Below are 19,393 nucleotides of genomic sequence, written 5' to 3' on the forward strand. Positions count from 1 at the left end.
ATAAATAATAATTCATCATAAAAATATTGTTATCCACAAAATTACCTAACCCATTTGTGAAAACCGGGTTCCAAAACTGGTTTTCATAACGATACCCTGTCTTAAGTTTTGAGCTCTGGGGTCATGGAGTTGGTACAATACATTTGGGCCCGATCGGTTGAGCCGATTTGACGTGTGAATCGATCCGGCCTAAATTTGTGTGGGACCTCACATTACCCTAGGAAAGGTTTATGGATGGTCAGAATTCAATATAATCGATTTTTCAAATTCATCAAAAAATCGATAAATCTGCGAATTTTTTGTTTGTTATTGTTTAATAATCTGAATGCCGCGGAGATAGAGCAATAATTAAAAGTTTAAACCGAAGATAGGTGCAAAACGCACTGGAAGCCTAGTCTTATAAATGTATAAATATATATATATATATATATATATCTATATATATATNCTAGCTACAAGTCTTGTCCGTTGTGGGTAACCCTGTTCTAAGTTTTTATTCTTGGTTCTAGCTACAAGTCTTGTCCGTTGTGGGTAACCCTGTTCTAAGTTTTTATTCTTGGTTCTAGCTACAAGTCTTGTCCGTTGTGGGTAACCCTGTTCTAAGTTTTTATTCTTGGTTCTAGCTACAAGTCTTGTCCGTTGTGGGTAACCCTGTTCTAAGTTTTTATTCTTGGTTCTAGCAACAAGTCTTGTCCGTTGTGGGTAACCCTGTTCTAAGTTCTTTTTTGACAAACAAACAAACGAACATCAAAAATTACAACCAAAGATTACTTTCTTTAAATATATATAAAGATACTAAACTACAGCAAATTTTTAAATTCCAATTTTCAAGGCATGGATTAAGATGCATTAGTTTCCCATGAATGCCTTTGTTTTGTGTGTTTTTATACAAACCTCGCAGATGCTCTTTTTGCATAATTCCTTTTCTTCTTCGCTTAATCCCAACAAAACCTAAACAATTGGAAATATTTTAAGAGTTATTATTTCATTTTGACATTTTGAATTAATTCTCAACGATTTATGATCTAAGGAAACATTAAGCTTAAACATTTGTATTTATGACTTTAATATCGTTGTATTGAAATAAATGTTCTTTGAAATGTTCAAAAAAAGGTGCAGCTACAGTTAGAGACGGCCTCTTTCGTTTTTTTCAATTCTTTCGTAGAAATTTTAATTTGTTTGTTCGTGCAATAAAATCGTTCATTAAATTAAATCCCATTTTTTCAGTAAAACTGGTTTTCCCGATGGGGGGGGGCTATAGATTTTACTTAGGGGGGGGGGGGTTGAGCCCCAAATATCCCTTCTCTTCTTTATCGTGCTTCTGATTTAATCGTTATAAAATCGTGCATGTTTTATTTTAATAATCTCAAGTTCATGCTCAATCATGTTTATTATCAAGCGATTTTAAACTGTTCATTTTCTTAATTTGGTTCTTTAGGAAAACATTATCATTCCCATTTCTCTGAACGAGCCCTTCGTTCATTCATTCAGCGTTAATTTTTCTGAACGATCCCTTCGCTCATTCATCCTACGTTAATTTTTCTGAACGATCCCTTTGTTCATTCATTCTACGTTAATTTTTCTGAACGATCCCTTCGTTCATTCATTCTACGTTAATTTTTCTGAACGAATCATTGTTCAGGAAAGAATTAGCTTGTTCAGAAAATGTCGTTCATTATATTCATTATATTCATTATATTCATTATATTATCAATATTAAACTTTTCATTAAATCATGAAAGGCTAACTATTCAGAGGTAGAAAATTTTAAGCGCTTGATTTTGATATCCAATATAGGCACTTTTAATGTTAGATACCTTTTTTGGTTTCCCGTTGATGAGAGCCGGGTCAGTTGGTGGTACCGTGCCCGGGTAGGATTTGGCCTAAAATACAAAATATTTTATTTCATTTAATTCAAAGAAAAGTATTTTTATCCTAATTATCAAACTAACAGGGTTATTGTCAAAGCATTGGTCTTCAAAGACGACTCTCAGAATTTTTTTTCTCACATCATAATGTGTAATATGTAATTATAGGAAGTGTAACATTATTTGAAGTATAACCTTACAGGAAATGTAACTCAATAAGAAGTGTATTTATAGGAAGTGTAACTTAATTTGAAATATAACCTTACATGAAATGTAAGTCAATAAGAAATGTATTTATAGGAAGTGCTTATATCAAATGTAATTATAGGAAGTGTAATTATATAAGTGTCGTCACTGGTGTGTTCCATGAATAGAATCAGAGTGTTCAAGACGTGCAAACAGGTTTTTTTCGATTTTAACTCGGCCACTGTTTGCTGGATGATATTTAAGTCGTCTTTGTGGGTAAGTCTGTATATCACAGAGAGTTAGTGTTTTTTTACTCTCCTTTAATTTATGATATCTCTTGCTTTATTTATTCAGTTTTAACCAGTTGGACTGAATTCAATATATATATATATCTTAAGGAAAATTTAAATAACTAGATTCCACCAATGAATTTAATCAAGGGTTAGATTCCTTTCATTTTCAATATTCAGACCAAATTAAAATTTAAATTTAGAAATTCAAGTTCCTTTCAAGAACGAATATTTAAATTCTTATACTTAACCCCCCTCCCCCCTCATCATTGGTGATGGGCAAAACATTGGTTATATTATTAAACTTTCAGGGTTTTTGGATTTTAGATTAAAAAATGCATAAATTTGAGAAGTTTCACTAATTTCAAAATTGTTTGATTTCCTTACACTCTTTGTCAAATTTTAGAGAAAATATTCGCAAAAAAAATAATCAGAGATTGGTTAAAAACTATCGTTTTTGGGTTCGTTTTTCCCAATTTTTTTCTCTTAAAAGTTTAGAAATTTAGCAAAATTTTAGGACTTCAGAAAATGTATTAAACCACATGACTAAATGACACAATTTTGCAAACTTTAAACTGAAAAGTGAATACTGAGTGACACAACCGAATTTGAATGCTAAAGAAAATCCGATCCTGAAGAAAATTACATTAATGAAAACTAGAATTTTAACATTCTGATGCGGATCTGGCAAAATATTCGTGTCCAGGGCTACACAAAGTACATGTGAAAAGGTAAGGGCAAAGTTAGACCCGTCTGAAAGTTGATGCATAATTTCCCCAGCTGTTTAGATAGCTCTATTCTCTAGGGGTCTAAGAATAGTGGTGTATAAGCTGCTTAAGAGTTTGGTTGAAAGATAAATATTGATTATGGTTGAAGATGGAAAATCTAGGTAATCTTATTAGAATATATTCATAATTAATGATACAATAACAGTTAACGATGTCTGTAAACGGAAGGGCTGGAATTAGGGTTATTATCATTATTTTCTATCTGTCTATCTATCTTTGCGTATCTATATGTATATAAATAGTAATCTCTTTTTGTTTGTTTGTTTGGATGTCCGATCATAACTCATAAACCCCTTAACAAATTTGCCCCAACTTGTGATTGTTAAACTCTGTATGTCCATTGGAACGTTCTTAGCTAGGTTAAAAAGTTCGTTGTTGTATAGGTTAGCTCTTTAAAATGAGTTAAGGTAAAGCTGGGTTCCCGTGCTGTTTCTGAATTTAATCTTTCTATACTAGCTTTACTCCCAGGGTTGCACTGACATAATTCTATACAATTGCAACCAACATCTGAGAAAATTATCATGATGGAAAATAGAATTTTAAAATAAAGTTCTCCGGGGGTAATTAAGGCCTGTGGGAAAAACCTAATTATTCACACCTGAGAGAGGAATTGATCACAGAAAAAAATACTGAAGTGTACTGCAAGCGTACTGCAAGTGTAGTGTAAGTGTACTGCAAATATACTGCAAGTATAATGTACGTGTACTTCAAGTGTATTGCGAGTGTACTGCAAGTGTACTGCAAGAAGATTAAAGATGTTCTGCAAGTGTACTGCAAATATAATGCAAATGTACTGCAAATATAATGCAAATGTACTTCAAATGCTCTGCAAATGTACTGTAAATGTACTGCAAATGAACTTTACCTGTGCGAGACGCTTATGTTTCCAAGGATTGAGATCTCCCTGTCTCAACTGCATACTGTACTCCTAAATTAAGAGCACATTAATCTCACTCAATTGGTGTACCGTCCTGTTTTGCTGTTGATATATAGTCTCTGTTATATAATCTAGCTGCCTAAAAGTCAGCCCAGCACTTCCAATGCATCAGCGTGCATGGTATTGTTTAAACCAGGTATAATGCGTCTTGCGTTTACTTTACAGCCCAGAGACAGTACACTGCAGTACACAAAATGCGTACACCTCTGAAATAACTCTCTTCACATTATAATTCTTTAATTTTAATCATTCAAGGTTTGTATTATACTTCAACTACGCGCCACACAAATTTGCGATGCTTACCATATGTCAAATTTGAATTTTCTATAAAATTGATTCTCTAACATTGTGAATATTTTAATTCAAAAGATTAAGATATTAACCAAAAGGTTTATAGAAACATGTAAATGAATCCTTTTGATTCTCCGCATGGTTTGAGTTGTGAATCTTTGAATCTATTGCATATGTTTAGACCTAAATTTTATGCAGATCTACGCATTAATTTGATATCCTGTGATGGTCATATCCTGCTAGGATAACCTTGATTAAGGCTGATTAGGCTGTGATCCTCAAATTTAGGAGTTTTGAACGTCGAATTTGCGCACAAACTCAGGGTATACAGAAGTTTAATATGTCTCAAATGAATCTGAAATAAGCTTTCAACAACACTGCGTACTCAGTTCAACTACCTTACATAGCCGGTCACTCCATTTAAGGCAGAAACATAATCTATGAAATATTAGAGTAAGTACAAATTGTAAAATATTTTTCATAAAACTTGTAATAAATATTAAACATTTAACATTAAACATTAAACTCTGCGAAATCTGGGAAATTGAAATTCTAAACCCGGAGTTTGTAAACCTCGAACCTTTATCCATCCAATCCGCTGAAGGAGGAGGAGAAGGAGGATGAGAAGGAGGATGAATAGGAGGAGGAAAAGGAAGAGGAGGAGGAGGAGGAGGAGGAGGAAGAGCAGGAGGAGAAGGAGGAGAAGGAGGAGAAGGAAGAGAAGGAGGAGAAGGAGGAGGTATATTTGATTCTGCTTCCACCATCCACCCTTAACCCCTCCCATCTACCTACCTATTCATAAAGCTTATCTCTGGTTCACTAGAGACTTGTAGTAAACGCCTACTCCATAACAATTTCTCGAACAAGTATCTATCAAGGTACAACTCAGATTCTCTTGACTATCAATGTCAACACACGGCTACAATCCCCTGAACTATCAACGAAACTTCCACTGGGCACGATCTCGTTAGCTATGTCAACTGGACAATAGCAATCAATTGATCAATATCTCAAACAAGACACAATCCACACCTCTACAATCCCGTGAACTATCAATACCACTACCCCTGAGAGTAATCTCGTTAGCTTTCAGACAATAGCATTCAGTAGACTAAGCTAAAACTCAAGACAACGATTCGTATGTTTTAACGAAACCAAATTACCCTCAAGACTGTTATCAGAGCGGAGTTTCTGTATCAACTAATGTATTTGAGATTTAAATGTTACAAATTAAAGTTAATAGATGTAATTACAATTTCTACGTTGTTATCTTTATCACATGGTTAAGACAATCATGTTATGCATTATAGCACAGTTGAAATAAGTGCAATTAAGTTGTACGTCATTAGATATATTACATGATTTAAGCTAACCATGCTACGTATTCATTTGAAACGCAGTTTTATTGAATAATGGGTTTACGTAAAAGTCTAAATACATAGAGAGTTAATAATGTACAACGAACTTCAGGTTTACAGAAAATCATGTTTACCCAATATTTATTACAGACTAACCTCAACTTACCCCCCCCTCTCTTCTTTTCGAAAACCTCCCCCGCCAACCATACTCCACCTTTTAGGATACCCCCCCCCCCTCTGCATGATTCTTCTTGCCACTTTCAGCTTTTTATTTCTCTGCCCCCCTCCCCCCCTCTCACCCAACTCACCCACCCTCACGCCTTCATATATATTACCCGTCCCCTCCTCCATCTCTATGGCTACCTGCCTCCCCCCTCACCCCTTCAGATATTGCCTCCCCCCAACGGGCAGACAAAGTACATTTGAATTTCCGAGCCGGTCAACCTTACTGTACTGTACTGTACCTAGCTCTATGGACAGGACTAGCCAGTGCAACAAGGTTGATGCGGTCAGACTTTATACTTCATATAGGTTCAATTTACTTTTACTAGAGGGGCAGAGGTGCGTGTCCCCCCCCCCCCGTTTTGACTCTGTTCTCCGAGTCTGTCAAACATAATTTTTATTTCTGTTCCTGATAAAAAAAATCGGTAAAATGTTATAATTTATGAAAAATCTGATAAAAATGTTACCTTTAGATTACTCATTTTTGTTGGGCTAGGCTTAGGTTTGATATGTCTTCTGGCTCTTGCTCTAAAATATACATTCAGTTACGATGATGTTTCTTTGAGGCAATTTTTACATAAATTAACTAAAACTGCGTCCCAGAAATTATTTTAAAACTATTTATTAAATTTTTCGGTTAATGCTGTCCGTTGACTTGGAATCATCTTTTATTCTATTCAAAAAAAGTTCAAAATGTAAAAATGCTCCAACGAATTTTAGAAAACGCGCAAAATCATTTCTACTCTTAAAATCTTTTAGTTAGGATAGGCTAGGGTGTTTTGAGGCGCACCAGGCTACAAAGGATCAAGCGCACATGTGCTAGATTTTGTTAAAAGGCCGAGCGCTGAAGAAAGAAAAAATAAGTCAGCGTTGAGTTAATATCTAAAGCTTTCAGAACGATTTTTATATCCTGGCATGAAATATGGAGTTTACTTATCGTAAGCGTAACTTTAAGTTACCCTCATCATTCCATGCAAAGGGTATAATGCATGAATTCCATTGGTACCCTCTACACATTTGACTGGTCATTGGTCTGTGTGTTTATAGCTATACAATGAGAAGGGGGGGGGGCAACCCTCAACCGTTTTACCTCCGACCAGCAGAGGACGTCACAACATGGAACTTGCGGCATGCGCTTTCCCCTATGTGTCTGACCCTCGCCTGTTTTGCCTTCCGGAAAAATGTCTTAATTTGTATAGGCAATATAAGCTTAAAAATTGGTTTTTATTTCTTTTAGGCAGCGTCAGGCAGGCACAATTGGCTTTAACTAAAATTTTATTATTTCCAATTATAAATTTTAATTGAATTTATAAAATGCAAGATTTTAATTAAGAAATGATTTTTTCATAGCTTAGTGTTCCAAAACTTTTGCCGAGTAGATTATCGTCAGCCCGTATATTTTGATAAAAAGTAAATTGCGAAATCTGCATCTATCAAATGTGGGTCAGAAGAATATAGGTAAGTGACATAAATAGCGCGATGCCGCAAATACAATCTACACTAAATAAAACGCTGTTACAAACACAAATATGATGAATAAGTTTATTATATAATAGATGCAATGACGTCTTTATAAATTTAAATTAATGCTGCATTCGTCTATAATTAGCAAAAACAAAATAAAGAAATTTTACCGGAAGGCAAATCGGGTAAGGGTAGGACGGCATGGGAGAAGTGCATGCCGCAAATCCTGTTTTGTAACTTCATATGCGGGTCGGAGGTAAAATGGGTGCGGGTTGCCTTCCCCCCCCCTCATAAAATGTTGTTTAAATTGACAAAAATGGAGTGTGCGCACTAGTGTACAGTGTGAACTCAAAGCATCTGACTTCATGTATATTTCTCAAAAATCCCAATATATTCTTTGTCTTACGGGGTTAGAAAATTAATCAAAATTGTATTTTCTGCGACTTCTGGATAAAAGTATTTATATTTTTTATTTAAAAAAATCATGATACCACAAATTGATCACTTAACATGTAAATATACATATCTCCACAAATTCACAAAAAGCAATAAACATATGTAAAAAGAAATATCCATATTTTCATCTAAAATAGTAAAGAGATATGAATTGTGTATTGTTTAAATTGTGATTGAATATTTGAATTCTATTGTACAACGTGTTGGCTTTAGCCTCGATATATTGGAATTTAAATTCTAAATTCAAAATAGCCATAAAGCTTGAAGATAAAATTTTCCTCTGATATTTCATTTTCTTGATTTATGCTTAAGCGAAAATATATATATATTGTACATATAGTATATATTTGTGATTTATATGCTCATTTTAGAATTTAAGAGTTAAATTTTAGCAATTTAACAAATTTAATGTTTTAAATGAAATATTAAATTGTTTGAGCTCAACAGCTGATATAAATAAAATGACGGATCTCTTATTACCATACCAATCAGTTCGGTTGATAAATAGACAATTTTGATTAACAGTTCGAAAATTTTAGAGCAGGCTTTTCACCCCCCTCCAGTGAGCGAGGGAAGGCATATCCCACACCATTTTTTCGTCTCGGCGTTACTTCTGTGTTTACAAATTTAGGCAACGTTATGTTGTTCAATGTGATTTTAGATTTTTTCAACTATGTCAAGGAAAGCTATTTGATCTTATAATTTCCATATTACAAGCAAGTGTTTATAAATTATTTATGTAATTCTCTTTAGTGGACTCCTCAGACGATCCCTCTAAGCTTCAAGGAGTGAAAAATAGAGATGGAAACGTTTTTTAAAAATAACTTTAATTTCATAGGATTTATTACATAAATAATGATATTAAATATATATTTACACTGAAGGCATTTGTGATTAAAGCTTTTAAATGAAACTTTTTAGGTTAAGGGCAAAAGTAAGATTTAAAAGTATCTTTTTTAAATGATGTAATTATACTTAAATGGAATACATGTGTAATTTCAAATGACCCTCTATTTATAGAGTGGCATGTCCGATGAACCGTTGAAACCTTCATTTCCCCATCGTTTCTGAAGCAAGAAATGCATGAGTCACTTTTGTCAATAACCCACAAATTAAAATAATCAGTTTTCAAAGTTGGAAACATGGTTATTTAATGCAATACTTGATCAGACAAAGCTTTGAAGGGTATTGTTGTGAATCAGAATTAAAATTATCTCTGCAGTCACTTTAAGCCTCCACTTGATTCTACACTTATTAAACTACTTTTTGGGTTTGTGAACTTTGATAAAAAAAATTTACTAAATGATTTTTAAAAAAGATGACGTTGAAAAAGAAAGTAAACAATGCCGGACGAAAAAAGGTGTGGTTGGACAATATAATGGTGGATTGTGACGTCATTAGTGGTCGGGTAAAAATAGATGTGGTGTGCCTTCCCTCCTTCATCCATTATTAGGGTTATTTCTTGCATACACTTAGAAGGAATCGTTAACTTATAAAAACGTAATTCGAAAGATTTTTTTCACAATTTCTGTTCAAATTCAAGTTTTAAGTGCAAATTATATGACATTTTCTTCAGTTAAAAGTACCATTAATATTCAGATATGGGAAAACAACCATTTTTAAAATGCAAAAAGGTAATAAAAGTCTAGCTTATTCAAGCATTCAAGCATTCAAGTATTCAAACATTCAAGTATTTACACTTTCAAACTAAAGCATAAGGTTCCAGAGGCCGAACTTAAAGAATTTGAACCGCTTCACTGAACCGCCAATAACCGGTTCCAATTGAGCTCAAATCTCGAACAACTTATTCAAATTTTCTGCTGGACAAACACTGCTTGAACCGCGCCTCAGGTTTGTTTGAACCCGGTTCAAATTCCTTAACCCTATCTCTGCTGGGGTACTTGAAAACCAGGATATGCTGGGGGGGGGATTTTAATCCAAATTTGTGTCACCTCTAATTAAAAAAAATTTGAAAATTTGAAATAATTTTTTTTTATTCGAAAAATGCCAAAAGTTTATGTATTATTTATAAAGGGATAACTTTTCATTTTAAGCTGGCCTTTCCCGCTTCACACTGCCACTGGTACCCTTGAAACATTAAGCCGACCAATAATTTGGAAGATATGTTCAATTCTGATAAATTCTCTAATGTTTTTCAAACTAGAAACCGAATATAAAATAATAGAGCTGGAAGGTTTGGTGTTAGGTACTTTTACAAAGGCATTTTCCCAAGGGCAACTTCCCAAGTGACAATTTCCCAAGTGACAACTTCCCAAATGTGCAATTTCCCAAGCGGCAACTTCCCAAATGTTCATTTTCCCAAATGACAATTTCCCAAGTGGGAACTTCCCCATGAAGGAAAAACGGCATTTACCCCATGAAGGAAAAACGGCATTTACCCCCTGAAGGAAGTATTAAATGAACATTTAAGTTTTACGTTTCTTAAAGAATTTCTCAACTTTTTTTTAGAAAATACGCAACTTAAAAATAAATTTATTCTGAGCTGAAAACTTTAGAATGGGACATTCTTAATCCCGATCGGTTAATTAATCTGGAGATTAATAACAAGAGGAGAACAAGCATTATTTAATCTCGAAATTAAGAAAAAGAGTGGATTAAGCCTTAATCCCGATATCACCATTCAAAAGTTCCCAGCTCAGTTAAGGCAAAAGAACATGTCGGCGCCTACACCCTTTTTTATAAAGGGTATAAATGTATTAGACGTTCCTTATTATTATTTACAGATAGGGTAAGCATTCCGATGCTAGGATGGGCTATAGGGGGCCGAGCGCTGCAGCTATTACTTTAAAGAAAATATAGTACAATATTTAAGGTTACGTTAGGCGTCCAAGGCTCTGAATGCTACAATGGGGGCCGAGCGCTGCAGTTATTAATTGTCTATAAAAGAACATATAATATCTTATTTAAGGAAATTGTTACTTGGGAAAATGTGCATTTGGAAAGTTGCCGCTTAATTTTCCTTCATGGGCAAGTTGCACTTGGGAAATAGCCTTGGGAAAAGGCCTTTGGGAAAGTACCTAACATCGTATGTTTATATGTACCTGGCTGCGTAGTAGATCTTGATGTACACAAATACCATGATACAGGAGTGGATGTTTATGTACCTGGCTGCGTAGTAGATCTTGATGTACACAAATACCATGATACAGGAGGGGATGTAGAAGGAACCCAGAGCTGAGTAAATCACGTACCCTACCTCGTCACTAACCTACAGCAATAATATTAAAGTTTTTTTTCAGAATTAGAATTGGATACAGATCGTAAAAAGCATATTAAACTAAGCTTTTGGGGTAGGCCAAAAATGCATATGAAAGGCCGGGAAACTGTAAAACCGGGCCAACATTCAAATTGACCCTAGTTAACAGTGATGGATTGTCGATGTATAACCCTCCGCATAAATAATAACTGCTTGATTCACAACAGTACCCTCTAACTCTTTGTACGTCTGTGTAAAAAATATGAATTTGTAAACCAGGTATAATTGGGAATCGGGAAAGTTACTTTTTAATAAAGAAACTCAAAATTAGGGTTTCTTTCTCAATATGGATGATGTAAACCTTTTCAGAATTAATATATTGAAATATCTAAGGTCTACGACAACTGGTTGCAAAGATACAAAGATCAGAAAATCAGAGTTTGTTGCAAAGACTCAATTTCCTTTTGACATTATTATTGTTTGTTGTTTGTTGTTATTGTTTACCAAAATAGGCTTAAACAACCGTGTCTTTATATTTTTGATGGATTTTATATTTGTTTGTTTCTAGAATCTAAGAATAAAGTATGCATGAGGAGAATAGAAAATAAATCCTTATAAATCTTTAGTTTATTTAGATCTAAACCTTTTAAAGCTTTGTATCCAGGCTTGCTATATATAAGGTACAAAGGATAAACCTTTAAATCCTGTTTATTGAACTTAAATTCACGGTGACAAGGTATTACATCGGTTTGGTGTAAGAAAAACGCTTTAAAAGAATATCAAATATATTTTAAAATGTTTTATGTAAAAATTTACTGTTTTTTTTTAAATTCTAGAACATGATTTCCATATACAGGGCCGGTTGCTCACAAAGGATGAGACTTCAGAGGCGACTTTAAGGATTTTATTTTGCATTTTTTTTTAGATTGTAGCTATAAACTAGATTTTTCCTATGCCAAGTCATTTAATTTGTGCCATTAAAAGGCTCTATCTCAGAAAGAAATTCCAATCAAAAGGAATTATGTCCTGGTCATAAACTGTTTTTTTCTAATTCCTGTATTTTTACAACCCAATGGCGTAGACCTTGGATATTTCAAGCTGTGAATTATGTCAGATCAGAAAATTTAAGTTTTAAATATAAAAGGTTTACACCATCTGGTTTCTTAGATAAAGGGACTAGAAAATTTGAGTTTGTGTTAAAGACTCCATTTTTTTGAGGCAATTCCATCAAGGTGTGAATAAGTGATTTTAGGATATACAAGTTAACAAACAAACAGTCAAAATTGTTGTTATATATGACGTAATTTTACGCTAGATTGAAATCTAAATGCTTTCAACCAAGGATGTAATGCAAGGAATTTTAATTTTAGTTGCGTACATATCGAAACCAGTTCTCTCTGGGCGGAATTTGTAATCAAGAGATGCATCAGTGTTTGTTTAGTATCCGAGGAGGTTAAAAGCATTTAATTTTGATAATTTTGAACATTCACATAATAGTTTCCTATGACCAGCATATTTCATTGATTATTTACGTGAAAGATGGATCCCATGTCAGGCTTCGACATCCGTCTCGTGTTTACATTACCGCCCAGTGACAGTACACTGCAGTACAAAAGATGCGTACACCTCTGAAATAACTTTCCTTGCATTATAACCCTGCCCCAGCAGATCCTGCAGTATGCGTATTGCGTACTGTATGAACCCCACTTCCTCTTGGAATAAATTAATAATAAATTAAATCCTTGCTTTCAACCATGACTACTCTTCTTATAAAAGAAATAAAAAGAACAACAAAATTTTAATTTTAACAAAAAAAATTTCTTTTCTCGAGGAGCTACAAGGTCACAAATTTATATTAGTAATGTCTCAAATGACCTCCTGCTTATGTCTAGTGGAGTGTGATATTTATATAGATTCATATATATATATATATATGTATATTTGATATATTGTAGATAAATAAAATAAAATGAGTTTTTAAAATTCAACATTGCTGCACAATATAACTGAAAATAAATCTTAATATTTCCTACTTTTAGGGATGACCTTTTAACATTAAAGTTTGACTTTTATATTTTGAGTGAATGGAGAGGCTGTTAAACTACTAAATAGTTAAATATCAAGTTTAAGTTTAAATATTAAAATTTTGAATTATTTGAATAATCCTTGATAAATGGATGAATGTGTGTAAAAGAGTATGCCAAGTTTTGACGTTTCTTAAAATTTTACAAATAATTCATAGCATTCGTACTTTCAAAAATGAAGGAATTAATAATGAATATTCATCTATAAATATTAAGTAGTAATCTCTGTTTGGGTGTCTGTCTGTTTGTATGTATGTCCAAGCATAACTAATGAACCCCGGGACCGATTTGCCTCAAATTTTGACTTGGGAAGTAGGACAACCAAAGGAATGCTTTTAGTCTGGTTTAAAAATTCTAAGTTGAGTGAATTGACTTTTTAGGGAAAATCCAGGCAAACCTCGAGAGCTAATTGTACATATTTGTGTATACCCCCACCCCTTCTCTCAACAATATGTGTTTTTCTTTAGCGACAAAGTTAGGGTTTAAAGTAGATAAAATATTGTTGAAAAAACTGAATCCACTAAAGTAAATGTTTGAACCAAATAGATTCTAGTGCAATAGATGGCAACGTAAAATTTGTACACTCTCAGAACAGCTGTATTCTGACGTCATAAGTGTCAACTCAGTTTTTGTGTCCGACAAAATTATTAATAATAGTGATAATTCTAGAATTAAATGTGTATCTTACAGTAAAATAAGGGCAATTATATTTCTTCTTTATTTTGTGTTTTTGCACTTTTTGATTTAATCTTGGAAAACATGTCAACTAATGTAAGAAAATTTCGTTTTCCTTGTTAAATTTGACAATTGTGACGTCGTGTATAATTGGTTAAATTCTCTGTTGCCACCTATTGTACTTGATAATCTTTTTGGTTTGAACTAATCAAAATTAATTGACAAAACTGATTCTTTGGTAAATAATTACTTACTTCTCAAAATAGTAGATATTCTTTCATAAATGTGAACTTTTTATGTTAATCAAAGTTTTATGAAATTCTATCAAAGTTACATAAAATTCTATCCAATTTTATTATACGCTATCAAAGTTTTATAAAATTCTATCCAATTTTTTGACATGCGATTATAGTTTAATGAAGTTTTACAGACATATATTTTATGAATTTTTTTTTAAACTTCTTTACAAATTTTATGAAATTTGATAAAATTTATTTGGAATTCCATCAAATTTCATGATTTTCTATCAAAGTAATCTAAAGTATTATTAATATTTATTGAAATACTATCAAGTTTATAAATATATATCAAAATAAGTCGAAATTTTTCCTGTCATTTCTGTTAAGGTCCGCCACAACTTTTCGGTTCGTATTAATAAACTCTAAAACTGTACTAACGAATATATAATCTTGTTGAAAATTATTTTGTATACCAGCCCTGTTCTATGAAATGGTATAAGTTTAGATAAAAAACCTCCCCTGGGTATTCTTTGGTAAGTTTTTAATTAGTAAAAATCCGCCAAATTGTTGGAAGTATTTTGCAGAAGGGTTTTTAAACATCTATGGAATTCGCAACATAATTCTCAGTAACCTTACAACCAAAGAGTAATAGAAAAGGTTTGAGCACTTGTGTGGAATATCATTAATCTTGACCCCTTGATCCTAATATCCAATATGGGCCCTTTTAAATTTCCAGATTAATTCTTTATGCGTTCGAATCAAATTAATCTGAAGTCTGAGTACTGACGGAGCTGTTAAAGTTCTGACTTCAGAGCTGGGAACTTTGGAATTGGATTACAACCCATTGATCCAATCTGAGCTGAAAACTTTAGAATGAGATATCCTTAATCCCGATTACTTAATCTGAGTATCCAATGGACACACTTTTGATTTACTTCTTAAACCGTTCTTTCTAGGATATAGTAGAGAAAAATCAAAAACAGGTTTTTTTTTAATTTAGAGAGTCTCTTCCGTATCTGTATATAATCTTAAATGGCGCGCAACATTTCAAAGTTATCGGCTTCATGTATGCGCTCTGATTGGTTGAATTTTATGCACTTTTCAGGATACAAGTATAAGATTAAGTCATTCTCGATATTAAGAAAAAGAGAGGATCAAGCATAAATCTTAATATCCACCATTCTACAGTTTTCAGCTCTGGACACTTTGATTTCCTGCTGAACTCTCTTCTTTATCCCTACAATATTTTGATCAATGAGATTGTGATTGGCTTTTCCGGATTTTGCATATGGTACTCTATTGGTTGAATTTACACAATTTTCTTAATACAAACTAAATATTAGCCTAGCCTTGAGAATAATACAAGAGTAGATCAAGCATTGATCTCAACATCCACAATCTTAAAGAGCTTTAGCTCACTTGGCTTTAACCTTCATCTAACAAATAATTGCAGAGGCGTCTATATTTAAGGATATATTTGATATTTCGTTGATAGTTCTAAAAAAGAGAAGCACAAAAATTCAAAGATCATGATTGCTAAGAAACACGTTAAACTGAAGTAAGTTAAACGTTATATTGAAATCATACGTATTACCGACCATTACTCAATTTATTGACTAGCTGTTGCAAATTAAGAAATTTTTTGAATTTATCATATTAAACCATGTACGTGTGCATAAATTTAAAACTCGAGGAGCTACAAGGTCTTAAAGTTGCCCCAAAGTTAACCCTTTTCTTCTATCTATGTAGTTTGGTTATGACTCTGATGTGAATCAAACTATTCTAATCAGGGCTCTCTTGAAACAAAATTATTACTTTTCTTTAGTCTTGTCCCAATTGTTATAGTACAAAAGCTTTTCTGAAAATAATAATTCTAGAGTAAATAAAAGTTTTTGAAATTCAATGGACCCCCCCCCCCTCCTCAAGCTCCCATTAAAAATTCAAGAAATCTATTAGATTCTTCTCAGTAAAACATACCCTCCATGATTTATTTAAAAATATAAGGAAATATTATCATTTCTCCGATACAATATTATTTCTTAGATCCAGAAAGAAATCTTTGTTTGCCATGGTTAGCGCTGAGCTGGTTTTTAAAGAATTTTATATTTTAATGATGGAATGATTTAGAACTAAAAGCAAATAGCATTTCCAATATTTCTGAACACGTGTTTGGTTTAACCCACAAAACTTTTCTTTCAACTTCAAAGGCAAAAGAAATGGTATTTTGTATTTGATGTTTTTATAGAGAAAATTGTTTTACTAGTAACTTGATTTCTAGATTTTTAGATACTCCGTACAATTGCAGTGTGTCATTCTCATTTGTTTAATGTATTTATTTATGTAAGAAGGTTACGTGTCAAATGCTTTTGATCAGTCCAAACTAGATAAATCTGGTCTTAAGGCGGAATTTCGTTTTGTGAATTTAGCATTGATCTCCATACTATGCAGATCTGCGGATAAACCATATATCGCTTCGATATCCCGTGCTGCTTATACCCTGCAGGGACAACTTTGATTGAGGGAACAATGATTGATTCTTAAATTTAGAAGTGTCCAGAGCTGAAAACTTTAGAATGGGATATCCTTAATCCCGATCAGTCAATTAATCCTGAGATTAATAACAAGAGGAAAACTAGCATAATTTAATCTCGAGATTAAGAAAAAGAGTGAATCAAGCATTAATCCCGATATCCACCATTCAAAAGTTCCCAGCTCAGATTGGATTTCGAGATTAAAAGTTCAACATGTTCCTTGAATTGTAGTCTACAGTCCCTTAGAATACAAATAACCTGAATATATCTCGTCATTTATTTAAAAAATTGTATATTTCTACAGTAAAATCAATACAAACTGGAATATGAACAGTGGCCGAATTTAAAGAATTTGAGCGGCGGTTTAAATTTAAGCCGCGGTTTAAATATGGTTGGTTCCACTTAAAATTGTATCAAATGTTTCAAGATTTAAGCCGGCGGTTAATTTAAACCGGGTTTTGACGGATTTAAACCGCGGCTCAAATTCTTTAAATTCCATCTCAGGTGTTCATAGACACATTTCACGTAACAAGATAATTTTCAATCTAGTCGTTAAACATCAACATCAGATCCACACAACATTGGTTTTAATTCATCTTCGTACACTTATCACTGCAAACAAAAGAGAAGGGGAGGATATTTTATACGATATCAATACCTTGTAGCTCCTCTTCTTTTGATTTTACGCACACGTATGAGAGTAACAAGTTCATCCGTGTCCGAATTTAATGAATTTGAGCCGCGTCTTAAATCCGCCAAAAACCGGTTTCAATTGAGCGCCGGCTTAAATCTTGAAGCAATGAATACGATTTTAAGTGGACCCAACCATATTTAAGCCGCGGCTCAAATTTTTCAATATAACTCTTCAATAAAAGTAAGATTATTCTTGAAACATTGCAATCTTGTATTTTTATTTCTTAACCCATTATCTCTCAAGACTATTTTCTCGATGCTTTTAAGATCTTGAGAGAAAGTTTTCTAAATGTAGAGTTAAGAGTTTGTAGATAAGAACATTACATCTACACGTCAGAGTATATAAACCCTTCTTAAAGGGACTGTAACCGTAATTTCAAGTGACTCCCAATGCAAAGATGGCAATGCCCGATTTATACCGGTACCCTTAAAAGCGTTGTCTGATCAAGTCTGAATTAGATATGCATGTTTTGTTTATTTAAACATTTATAATTTTTATTTGCGGTTTCTCTACGAAAGTGACTTGCGCATTTCTTGTTTATAAGAAACAACTGATAAACTCACAGAAATAAACACTTTTCACAATCCACATGTTTTAAGGTTAAGCTTTTCAAGGGTATTGTTGTAAATTTGGCATTGCCATCTTTGCATGAAGGTACACTTGAAATTACGCTTAAATCTTAAACTAATCTTAAAAAATCCACGGTAAACTAAATAGAGCTTATTAATTATTATGTCCGGAGCTGAAAACTTTAGAATGAAATATCCAGATATCCCGTCGAATAATTAATCTGGAGTTTAAATTCATGTGGAGAACAAGCAATATTTAATCTGGATATCAAGAAATTATGAGCTTCTCTGGATATTTCATTCTAAAGTTTTCAGCTCGGGTTGTACAAAAGTATACATATAAATCCACCAATCTCAATATTCGAAGCGTACATAAATTACGTACGGTAGAATTGCACAACAAAAGTAGCATAACACTTATCAAAAATATCTGGCAAAAATAAGGGTCCACTGATTGCTAAAACTAAGCATATAAATCATGTGAGTGACTCAGATGAACTATCCAAAGAAATTCTGTTTTTATCCTAGAACCAAAACCTGAACCATCTGGGAAGAAAATATTTTTCAGTTCTAAGAACTTTGACATTTGGATAAATCTAATACTTGGCCCAACTGTCCATCAAGGTTAAAGGAACTGTTTTGCAGTTTTAAAAGGAATTTTTTTTTAATGTTGCACTATTGAAGAAATTAGATAATTTAAGCTATTCTTAAAGGGAGTGTTCGCGAAAAATGAAAGGGGTATAGGCTTACGGTGGAATATGATCGATGCACTTAAAACGACGATTTTTTCCGCTAAATGTCCCTGCCACGTGGAATCATTCAGAATCGAAAGCAGAGACACCTGGCGGCCAACAAATCGGCGTTTTGAGTGCATTAATTACATACGAATGCGTCGAAAAATTATCGATGATTATAGGTTGAAATATCTGAATGATTTTTTTAAAATTAAATTGATTTTTATGATCAAGTCAAATGTTGCAACTTTCTGAGTTTGTATGGACGCTACATTTTTCGGTATGAGTTGTATTTAACAATTTTCTCCTTATAGACGCAACAGATGGAAGTAAGATTAGTAGCGATCACCATCGATAATTGTTTGCCGTAAGCCTATACCCCCTTTCATTTTTCGCGAACACTTCCATTTCTCAATCTTTGTTTGCGAAATAATTTTTAATTTTGCCCAAAAAGAAATATCGAAAAAATTAATTCTTTGATTTTTCAGCAGAAAAATCTCTTGCCATTTCCTAACAATCCCTTAATCTGCTTGTGGGCACCGATTTTAATTATTTTTTTTTAAGGGGCTTTCCACAAGTTTTCTTTTCTTCCATCTCGCAAAATTTATTCTTTGACCAAAACCATTTAAAACAAATATTTTCAAACATTTACAAATATTTTTGAAAATTAGTTACCCATCTCAGATTCTTGCAGAACCTGTTAAATGTTAGAATAAGCTTAAATGTTTGAAAACATGTCTCACAATGATGCCTATCCCTACAGTCCTAATATGTCTCACGATGATACCTA

General features: G+C 33.1%; 1 protein-coding gene across 1 annotated transcript in view; it reads right to left on the bottom strand.

The window, feature by feature from the left end:
* Nucleotides 1–19,393, bottom strand: part of LOC111697865 (alpha-2C adrenergic receptor) — a 76,422-nt gene that overhangs the window by 15,159 nt on the left and 41,870 nt on the right. Inside the window, exons 11-15 of the mRNA XM_023468000.1 lie at nt 10,986–11,089; nt 6,408–6,468; nt 3,998–4,060; nt 1,818–1,883; nt 895–951 (exon numbers count right to left, since the gene is read on the bottom strand). Coding sequence (XP_023323768.1) covers nt 895–951; nt 1,818–1,883; nt 3,998–4,060; nt 6,408–6,468; nt 10,986–11,089 — 351 coding nt within the window. The remainder of the gene's footprint in view (nt 1–894; nt 952–1,817; nt 1,884–3,997; nt 4,061–6,407; nt 6,469–10,985; nt 11,090–19,393) is intronic.

Source organism: Eurytemora carolleeae, unplaced genomic scaffold, assembly GCF_000591075.1.
Source record: "Eurytemora carolleeae unplaced genomic scaffold, Eaff_2.0 scaffold285, whole genome shotgun sequence".
NCBI lineage: Eukaryota > Metazoa > Arthropoda > Copepoda > Calanoida > Temoridae > Eurytemora > Eurytemora carolleeae.